This window comes from Chiloscyllium plagiosum, chromosome 22 (genome assembly GCF_004010195.1).
Source record: "Chiloscyllium plagiosum isolate BGI_BamShark_2017 chromosome 22, ASM401019v2, whole genome shotgun sequence".
Lineage (NCBI taxonomy): Eukaryota > Metazoa > Chordata > Chondrichthyes > Orectolobiformes > Hemiscylliidae > Chiloscyllium > Chiloscyllium plagiosum.
This window is the reverse complement of record NC_057731.1, coordinates 52,200,446-52,210,625: the sequence shown is the minus strand read 5'-3', so window position 1 is coordinate 52,210,625 and position 10,180 is coordinate 52,200,446. Positions and strand designations below refer to the sequence as shown.

At 40.6% G+C, this 10,180-nt stretch overlaps 1 protein-coding gene across 3 annotated transcripts in view; it reads left to right on the top strand.

The window, feature by feature from the left end:
• Positions 1–10,180, top strand: part of sufu (suppressor of fused homolog (Drosophila)) — a 131,754-nt gene that overhangs the window by 63,931 nt on the left and 57,643 nt on the right. For all 3 annotated transcript variants that reach the window (XR_006314995.1, XM_043713061.1, XM_043713060.1), the window contains exons 4-5: positions 2,119–2,261; positions 6,999–7,084. Coding sequence is in view for 2 of the 3 variants with exons in the window: in XM_043713061.1 (XP_043568996.1) it covers positions 2,119–2,261; positions 6,999–7,084 (229 nt within the window). In the remaining variant the exon portion in view is untranslated. The remainder of the gene's footprint in view (positions 1–2,118; positions 2,262–6,998; positions 7,085–10,180) is intronic.

Sequence of the window (10,180 nt, the reverse complement as noted above, 5' to 3'; positions counted from 1 at the left end):
CTCTCTCTCTCCCTTCTCTCTCTCTCTCTCTCTCTCTCTCTCTCTCTCCCTTCTCTCTCTCTCTCTCTCTCTCTCTCGCGCTCTCTCTCTCGCGCTCTCTCTCTCGCACTTTCTCTCTCGCACTTTCTCTCTCACACTTTCTCTCTCACACGCTCTCGCTTGCTGTCTCTCTCCCTCGCTCGCGCTCTCCCTCTCTCGTATGCGCTCTTTCTCTCACGCGCTCGCACTCTCTCACTCACACCACCCCCCCTCCTCCCGGCCCGAACTTGTGCTGAATGCCAAGCCAGGAAGTACTTATTCACTGTCCAATTAAGGAAATTTAGTGTTGCTCTTCAAGAAGCCTTTGATGCAAACTCTTCAGACACAAGCTATTTTCTTCGCTGTGTCTGACTTGCGTTAGAATGATTCTTGCTGTGAGACCTAAGGAGATTTCTCACCATGTGTTTACCAAAAGAAACGTATTAACTCCAATTTTCCCACCCGTCCTTTGTGTACCTCATGTTCCTATCTTACCATGTATTGCTCCTGGAATAATTTGCCACACCCTAGATATCCACTGAGAGACTGGCATCCCTTATGCCCGCATCATCTTTAAACTCAAATAAGCACTGTTAGTAAGCTCTGTGCAGTTCCTGACATTTGCCAAGGACATTACAGACAGGGGAAATGAGTGCCCCATTTTGCAGGCTGAAACAGGCAAGCCTTGCTGGACCAGGTGATTTTGATGCAGAACGTCCTCAGGTCTGAAAGTGGGGGCCACAAAACCAGACCATACCAGCTTGGCCCAAAGTTGCCACCTGAAGCATTGAACAGCAGTGCAGGAAGAACATCAATGATTTCTCCTCTTTGCCAGCCTAAGTGCTATCACCTTCTCTTAGATACCTCACACACTCACTATCTCTGCTATTGTCGCCACCTTCATCCAGGGTTCACAGTCAACCATGCTCACTATCGCCTGCAATATCTTCCCTCACTTGTCATCCATACCAACCCCTGACGCCACTAATTTTGCATGCCTTCTGCTGCCAACTCACTCAGGACACCTTACCTGCACCAAAACGGACAGCTGTGCCATCCACTTTGATTTACATAATTACTTGCCAGTCCTTCATTCTAGGAGGAAAAGAACTTACAATAAGGCAGAATGTGACAAGAAAGGTGGTGGGTTGTCTGACCTTTGATTCCTCACCTCTTATGAAGAGAGGACTGGTATCAGACGCTTCCTTTGACTTACTGTGTCTGAACACTTTGACTAAAGGCTTTCTCCATTGACTTGACTGAGGACTGCTGAAACTATGAAAGCTTCCTAGTTTTGTTCTGTGCTAAACTGCAAGACAAGACAAGGCATAGCAGGGATTCTGTGAGCATCCAAATAGGCTCAATGTGAATAAATGCTTTGATGGCAATCAAGCAGGCTGGAGATACGTCCTGGTTCAGGCAATGAGCTTGGTGCAACATTGCAGTGATGTTTGCTGATGCAGCCTGAGTGCAGCATTGAAGAGCAGAAGCATACTATGAGTGGATCATAGTTGTACCATGAGGTTGGCAAATGTTGGAAGCCAATGTCCATCGATGTGGCATGTGCCTATGAGTATGCTCATGCAGTGTTGGTACCCAGTGTCCAACATGGAGACTGTTCACAGCCAGTAGGAAGCTGAAGTCACCAGGTACTCACTCTAACTTGCATGTTGATAATTCTTGGCATCCAGCTTGTTCACCGCTTTTGGTAAGAGAGGAACCTGAATATTAATGAGGCTAGTTGCAGCCTTAAGGTGTATAACAAGCTCTAATCTCCTTAATTTGTTACTTACTGCTGCCTAGCAAGGAATTTGCCTTGCCACTCGGCAGAAGTGTAGAAGATGCGGCAAGATGCTCCCTTCATCACGATAGGCCTTAGCAGAATTCTTAGCCAAATTGGCACAAGTCTGACCATAACCCTTGTCCCTCAAACCCCAATAAAATTCCACCCATTATTTGGGAGGGTGTGGAGGAACAGTCTGAACTTTCCTGAATTGATATTTTTCAAAGATCTGTAACCCGCAATGAGTACATATGATCAACTGTTAGCAGTAGAAAAGGAAATACACTTTAAGTGCTCTCTTTTTTAAAATCTCACAGAAAACACCTTATGCAGTGGTGATCATGTTTCTTGGCACAGTCCCTTGGACAACAGTGAATCCAGAATCCAACATATGTTGCTGACAGAGGACCCACAGCTGCAACCAGTGCATACACCCTTTGGAACAGTTGCATTTCTCCAGGTACTGTCTCAACCAAATAATTTGTTCCAATATTGCCCATGATGAGTGCTCTGCAATTGAAAACTGTGAAGTCTGTAAGAAGAACGTGACGGTTTTTTATGTACCCTTTCTCCTGACTCTCACTTAGAATTGGTGTTCATTCTCCCTTTAAAAAGATTTATGAAACAAATTGTGCCAAAAACAAGTGTGACTTTTCAAAGTTTGAGAAATCTCAAACAATTCAGTTTCTGAAAACACTGGAGTATCTGGCATCTTCTCACTGTTTACTTTCAGAAAATAAGCTGACTGTTGATTAATAGAATTCTTTGTCATCAGAACAGAAGGTAATGGTTTCCAAAGCATCCCAGTAAAATATTGAGCTGAATTTTAGATGACGTTCATTAAGATAATCAGCTAATGTGCTCAACTATAGAATTGGGGATGATCATTATTTTTCTTCATTATTTGCATGGATATTTGTTTTAATCTGCAAGAAATTCTGTTAATTTTCATGCTTAATATATGCTACATATTCAAGAGGATTTATGGCAATAATTTAGATTATTCTATTGTTTTTCCTATGGATTATTCTCTAAGGTGATTTGTGAGGTGGGGTAATGGAGATAAATGCATGAAATAATGAAATGGGAGATCAATGTAAGGTGGGAGATGACCAAAACGTTGAAGCAGGTTCTTTCTGGAAATGGGTATTAAGAGTAGAGCTGAAGGTTTTGTTACATATAATGGGGTAAATGGAAAGGGGGCGAGAAATAGTTGAAGTTGGAGGACCGAAGGATAGAGTGCCTACAATGCTGGTGGATTTTATGTCAGTTGGAACAGAAGTGATAAATTAATTTAGGATATCAGCAATTGAGTTTTGGACAAGTTGACATCACCAGTTAAGAGACTGATATAACATAGTTATGTCTATAAGTGATGCAGTTATGTTTTTGAGGGGTTGAGACACTTTAGACAGAAAATGTTTGGTTTGAGATAAATGACGAACTGGATTTTGGTTCAAGGCTATGGGTGTGAATGGCTTGAGAAATTCCTTTATTGATTTTTGAGTTGTGTTCACTTTTCACAAGAGGAGGACTTGACCTTTACCATCTCAGAACTGGAATTCGCTGTGTCAAGAATATCAAGCATAAAACGTGGAAAATAGCTGCCTATAGAACATTACAGCACAGTACAGGCCCTTCAGCGCTTGATGTTGCCTAATTTTATTTTTTGAGTTTTAGCAATAATTTAATCTGCTAGTACTAGTTAACTTAATCAAGCAGGCGCATGGTTATATCTGTAGTGCTGAGAGTGCCTTTATGTACTCTGCGGCTTTTCAAACAACTCTCCATCACTGGGGTGATCAAGTGAACAAAATATACTTTTGGGAGTTTTTGAAAAGGTCAAAACATGGATAGTCTTACGGAGGACTGAAGATTCCTGTTGCAGTGCTTGCTGACAATTAGCTGCCTGAGCAAATGATAACATAACCCTCTGAAGTGTTAAGCATTTTAGGGAACTTCACTAAGTTATTCTAACTTATTCCAAGATTACTTGAAAATGCTGTTATTGACATGAAATTTATTTAACAGTTGCTTTGTGGCTGGGATTTAATGTGAAAATATTTTAACTGTGGGACAAATTGTGATTTGACTCATTAGACGTGGATTTATTTTGTTGGTTGTGCGATTAATTCAGGTTTTGTAGAAACAGTAATGCATAGCACCACAAAGTGGTGAGATGTGGGTTTTACAACTATGATGTTGCATTACCACAGGGAAGCAGAATTTGAGAAACTCATTTGGAAGGAAGTGGGAGCAGAATTCTTTTCTTGTGCCTGTAGTTGTTATCTTTCTGCATTTGTTTTGGAATAGAGTGGCAGAGGTTTATCTCCAGTTTCTCTTATTTGTATGCTTTCAGCATTTGTTCTTTCAAATGCAGTCTGGTACTGTATAAGGTTGAGATGAAGATAAAAATAGTACAACCTTTAGTTTTGAAGTTCCTTTGAATGTCCTTTTCAAAATAAAAGCTTAGCAAGGTGTGATTGTAATGTTAGGTAAAGACAATGACTGCAGATGCTGAAAACCAGAGTTTAGATTAGACTGGTGATGGAAAAGCACAGCAGTTCAGGCAGCATCTGAGGAGCAGTAAAATCGACGTTTCGGGCAACAGCCCTTCATCAGGAATACAGACAGAGTGCCTGAAGGGTGGAGAGATAAATGAGAGGAGGGTGGGGAGAAAGTAGCATAGAGTACAATAGGTGAGTGGAGGAGCGGATGAAGGTGATAGGTCAGGGATGAGGGTGGAGTGGATAGCTGGAAAAGAAGATAGGTAGGTAGGACAAGTCATGAGAACATTGCTGAGCTGGAAGTTTGGAACTGGGGTGAGGTGGGGGAAGGGAAAATGAGAAAACCGTTGAAGTTCACATTGATGCCCTGTGGTTGAAGTATTCCGAGGCAGAAGATGAGGCGTTCTTCCTCCAGGTGAAGGAGGCCCAGGACCTCCATGTCCTCGGCAGAGTGGGAGGGGGGGTTGAAATGGTGGGCCACAGGGTCGTGTGGTTGATTGGTGCAGGTGTCCCAGAGGTGTTCCCTAAAGCGCTCTGCTAGGAGGCGTCCAGTCTCCCCAAATTAGAGGAGACCGCATCGGGAGCAACGGATACAATAAATGATATTAATGGATGTGCAGGTAAAACTTTGGATGTGGAAGGCTCCTTTAGGGCCTTGGATGGAGGTGAGGGAGGAGGTGTGGGCGCAGGATTTGCAATTCCTGCAATGGCGGGGTGGGTTGTAGGGGGGCGTGGGCCTGACCAGGTAGTCACGGAGGGAACGGTCTTTGCGGAAGGTGGAAAGGAGGCGGAGGAATTGGGAATACGGGATAGCATTTTTGCAAGAGGTAGGGTGGGAAGAGGTGTAATCCAGGTAGCTGTGGGAGTCGGTGGGTTTGTAAAAAATGTTGGTGTCAAGTCGGTCGTCATTAATGGAGATGGGAGGAACGTGTCAGAGATGGTCCAGATAAATTTAAGGTCAGTGTGGAATGTGTTGGTGAAGTTGATGAATTGCTCAACCTCCTCGCGAGAGCACGAGGTGTCGCCAAGGCAGTCATCAATGTAGTGGAGGAAGAGGTGGGGAGTGGTGCCGGTGTAATTACGGAAGATGGACTGTTCTACGTAGCCAACAAAGAGACCGGCATAGCTGCGGCCCATACGTGTGCCCATGGCTGCCCCTTTGGTCTGGAGGAAGTGGGAGGATTCGAAGGAGAAATTGTTAAGGGTGAGGACCAGTTTGGCCAAATGAATGAGAGTGTCGGTGGAAGGGTACTGTTCGGGACGTCGGGAGAGGAAGAAACGGGGGGCTTGGAGGCCCTGGTCATGGCGGATGGAGGTGTAGAAGGATTGTTGCAGAAACTGGCTCAGCAAACTTATGGTAAAAACATCTTAATGCATCTGCTGTTTTAAGAATCGTCAAAGTTGTTATCCAAATTCCTGCATGCAGTGTTCTAAATTCCTAGTCCTCAACTGCATGCAAATTAATCTATCCACTCTGTGTTCCATGAAGAGCTGGGCTTCCAAATGCACAATGTTTGGTGTTTTCTATATGTTTTCTCCAAAAATTGAAGGCAAATGTTCAGTTTTTGAATGACTGAATTGTACAGAATTAATACTGTGTAAGTAATAATCTTGTCACTGTAAATCTGTATGCTGTAGAAACTTGTAGTTTTAAAGCATGCAGGTTCTCATGAGTTCCTATTGATATTGTAACAACTTGCATCAAGTTAAAATCTTCCTGAAGGCAGGAAATGTGGGGGAAGGAAAGGTGTGTACAGTATTTGACTTGAAAGATTATTTCTGATTCTAGAATATCTTAACAATGAAATATTATGCTTTTAACAATTGCATTATGTAATGAAGTTTTAAAAGATATTCTCAACTGTTTACATTTCTTTTTGGCATGTCATTCTGATAGTAAATCAGTCAGCAAAATACAACCTTAATTATACTCTTCTTAATTTGTGGTTTTAAAAATATGTGACCACAATATTATTTATCAAGACCATTTTTAAAATTAAGATAATTTTGCTTTCAGATAATATTCTGTTCAAAGTCTAGCCCTTTTGATTATCTTTGGGAGCACACCTGATGACATTTCTAGGTTTGACCTTGTTGCTAAAATTTTTTACATTGTTTTCATGGGATGTTGGCATTTGTTGCTCTTGAATAAGAAGTATGGCTTAGCCATTTCAGAGGGCACTTTGTGGATTTAGAAGTAGCACCAGATTTCCTCCTCAAGAATATTAGTGAACCAGTTAGGACATTTTCTGTTAATATTATCTGAGTCATCATTACTGTCTTCAATTCCAGATATTGAATTCAAATTCCACTTGTAGCCCTAGTGGGATTTTAAACTGGAGTCTTTAGAGCATTTGCCTTGTGCCTCTGGTTTATTCCTCCATTATACATTATCTCCAGTTAAGTTTGCTGCAGCCCTCCATTTTGAAATTCTTGGATTTTAAATAATGTTTGCAATCCTAATGTTTAAATAACTGATATATAGATTTAGTTTAGGGATTCCAAAATTCAATTGGTTTGAAAAAGTCTTTATAGTAACGTTTCTGCTGACGTCCATGAAGTCTAGAATATTGATTACCATTTTGATTGTTCTAAATTGAGATATAGTTTATTTTTGCCGTATTTACATACAATGAAACACTTGTACAATTTCTCTAAATCCTTCTTTAAAAATTTGTAATCCTGATCAGATTGTTGGGGTTTGTACAGAAGAACTTCAAGCAGCGCAGCAATGGAATGGCCAAGGGATCTTGGAGCTTCTCCGGACTGTTCCAATGTAAGCAATTTGTAAACCTTCCTTGCTCAATTTGCAATGATATACAGGGTCAGCAAAAAGTGACATGGCTTATCGTTTGATAGATTTAGAGAGTTGGCTAGATTTTTGGATGCTTTAAGAAATCCTGAAATATGGTGGGAATTTAAGGATCTCAATGGCAAATCTAGCTTAAGGGGTCATATGGTCTTCTGCTTTTTTGTGTTCATGAAACATTTAGAAAAGACATTTGCATATTCTACCTATTTATGCGAAAGTAAATTAGGTTCGGGATTTTTATTTAGATGAATTCTGTAATTACGTTTATCATGTGCATGTTCTTTGTTTTTTATCTTCCGGCTTTAGTTCAAGACTGTTTACTAGGATGGGTGAAAAGAATGTGTTACACACAGTACTACTTGTTCCACAGTTTCCATCGTTTAAAACAACTAGGAGAAAGTGAGAACTGCAGATGCTAGAGAATCAGAGTCGAAAAGAGTGGCACTGGAAAAGCACAGTAGATATGGCAGAATCCGAGGAGCAGGAAAGTCGACGTTTCAGGCATAAGCCCTTCATCAGGAATGATTAAAGGCTTATGCCTGAAACGTCGATTCTCCTACCCCTCAGATGCTGCCCGACCTGTTGTGCTTTTCCAGCACCTCCTTTTTGACCTTGGTTTAAAGCAGTATCTTTTCTCATTTTTGATGCATATTTTCAAAAAAGGTGGTCGTGGTACTACTAATATTTCTTAGTCACCTTCTCCAACTTTATCTGATTATGCATGTGAGAAATGTTTGATTTTTTTTAATGTTTAAGATGTGATATGAATCAAGATCATTGCTGTGGTAAAATTCTGTCTTTATAGAGAACTTCTTTTTCAAAAGATTGAGAAACATAATTTTTGTTGGACCATCTAACAGTCTGGTGATTTTCTATATCTTAAATTTTAAATCACTCATTCTATACCTAATATAATGAGAGCAAACTGTTTGGAATACCATTGCCATAAAAATCAATGTTTTTATCAGTGATGTATTGGATAACATTACAAGACACGGAGCATCATTTGCTATTCCTAAAGTATTGATGATGCTGTCCAATTAGTATACTCGTCTGAGAATCTAGTGCATTCTTGGCCATCTTGATCAATGAGCAAACCAGTGTAATTGTGATGGTAAGTGCAGCAATATTGATTTGCACAGCTGAAGAAGTGATGACACAAGATGTCTGTTGCAGTTGTTGATTTGAATCTGACATTCTGGTGAATGCGACACTCCTAAGTTCTTCTGGCATTCATCCGCTTTTCTCTTTTTGCAACAATTGATTGCATTCTGTTAAATACCATAATGCCATTTTTTCATGCTATATGTCAGGATTATCTTCTGTGTCGAAGAGCACAACTAAAGTAACCTTGACATATAAATTAGGTTTGTCCAACAGATGGCCTATGGGCCAAAATACTGTCTGCTAAGGGGTCCTATCTATCCAGTGACCCATAATTCAAATACAGGTAAGTACCTTTGTGAAAGTTTTGCAAGATGCTCCCCCACTCAGAGACTACTACTGTCCCATGTTTGCTGCTGATTGAATGACTGGCTCACGGGGTTAGGATCAGTAAGTCTATTAGCAGCAAACAAGCATGAGAAACTCTTTGGTTAGAGGTACGCTGGGTTGTGCAACCGACCATAACTACTTTCACTCTGAGGCCTAGACAAAAGGAGTGGCAGTGAGTCTGCTGGTCTTGTAATATCAAGTCAGAGAGCAAGAACTTCTTTACATTTAAAGAAGGGAAAAGAAAAGCTAATGTGAACGTAGGCCCCTTGGAGAATAAAGCAAGTGAAATAATTGGGAACCTGGAAATGGCAGTGAAGTTGAACAAATACTCTAGCAGTCTTCACAGTGGGGGACACTAATAGTATTACAAAGTTACTAAATGTTCAAAGGCACAAGAAGGAGAGGCAATGAACACAATGACTATCACTAGGGGAAACTAATGGGGCTAAAGACAGTTATGTATGCTGGACCTTAAAAGATGCATCCTAAGAGATTAAAGAAAGTAATTTACAGAGATAGTGGGTGTACTGGTAACAGTCTTTAAGGAATCCTTAGATTCTGGAAAAGTCCTAAAATTGCCAATGGAGCACCTTCATTTCAAAAGGGAAAGAGACAAAAAAAAGGCAACTTAACATAATGTCTGTTATTGGGGAAATGTTAGAGTCTATTCTAAAGGATGTAATAGCAGAGCATTTAGAAATACATAATATGATCAAGCAGAGTCACCATGGCTGTATGAAGGGGCAATAATGTCTGACAAATTTACTAGAATTGTTTGATGAAGTAGCAAGTAGATGACACAAAAATAGGTGGCAAGGCAAGTGGTAGGTTGACACAAAGAGCTTGCGCAGGTGTATAAACAGGTTCCACAATTTGGGAAAAAGCCTTGGTAAATGGAATATAATGTGGGGAAATGGTAGGTTATGCACTTTCACAGGAAGAATGTAGGAGCTGAATATTAATTAAATGAAGAAATACTCCAGAAAACTACATGAGAGGCATTTGGGAATTCTTGGAGTAGGAAAATCGACGTTTCGGGTAAAAGCCCTTCATCAGGAATGAATGTTCTTGCTTTTGCCCGAAACGTCAATTTTCTTGCTCCTCGGATGTTGCCTGACCTGCTAATCTAGCACCATTCTAATCTAGACTCTGATTTCCAGCATCTGTAGTCCTCACTTTTGCCTATTTGGGAATTCTTGTCCATGAATCACAAAAAGCTATCATACAAGTTCAGCAAGTATGGAATGTTGGCCTTTATTTTAAAGGGAATGGGATATAACGGTAGGGAGTTTTGCTGTAATTAATCAATGCACTGTGAACAGTTTTGGGCCCCTTATCTAAAGAGAGATATTTTAATGTTTAAAATAGTTGGTTCACTAGGGACTGCCTTATGAAGAGAGGTTAAATAAATTGAGCCTGAACTCATTGGAATTTGGAAGGACAAGAGACGACCTATTGAAACGTACAAGATTTTTGGGGAATGTGATATGGGGAAAAATTGAAATGTTCATCATAGTGCATTTCTTTTTCCTGTGAATCAGCAGTCATCTCCGAGGATGGGACTTC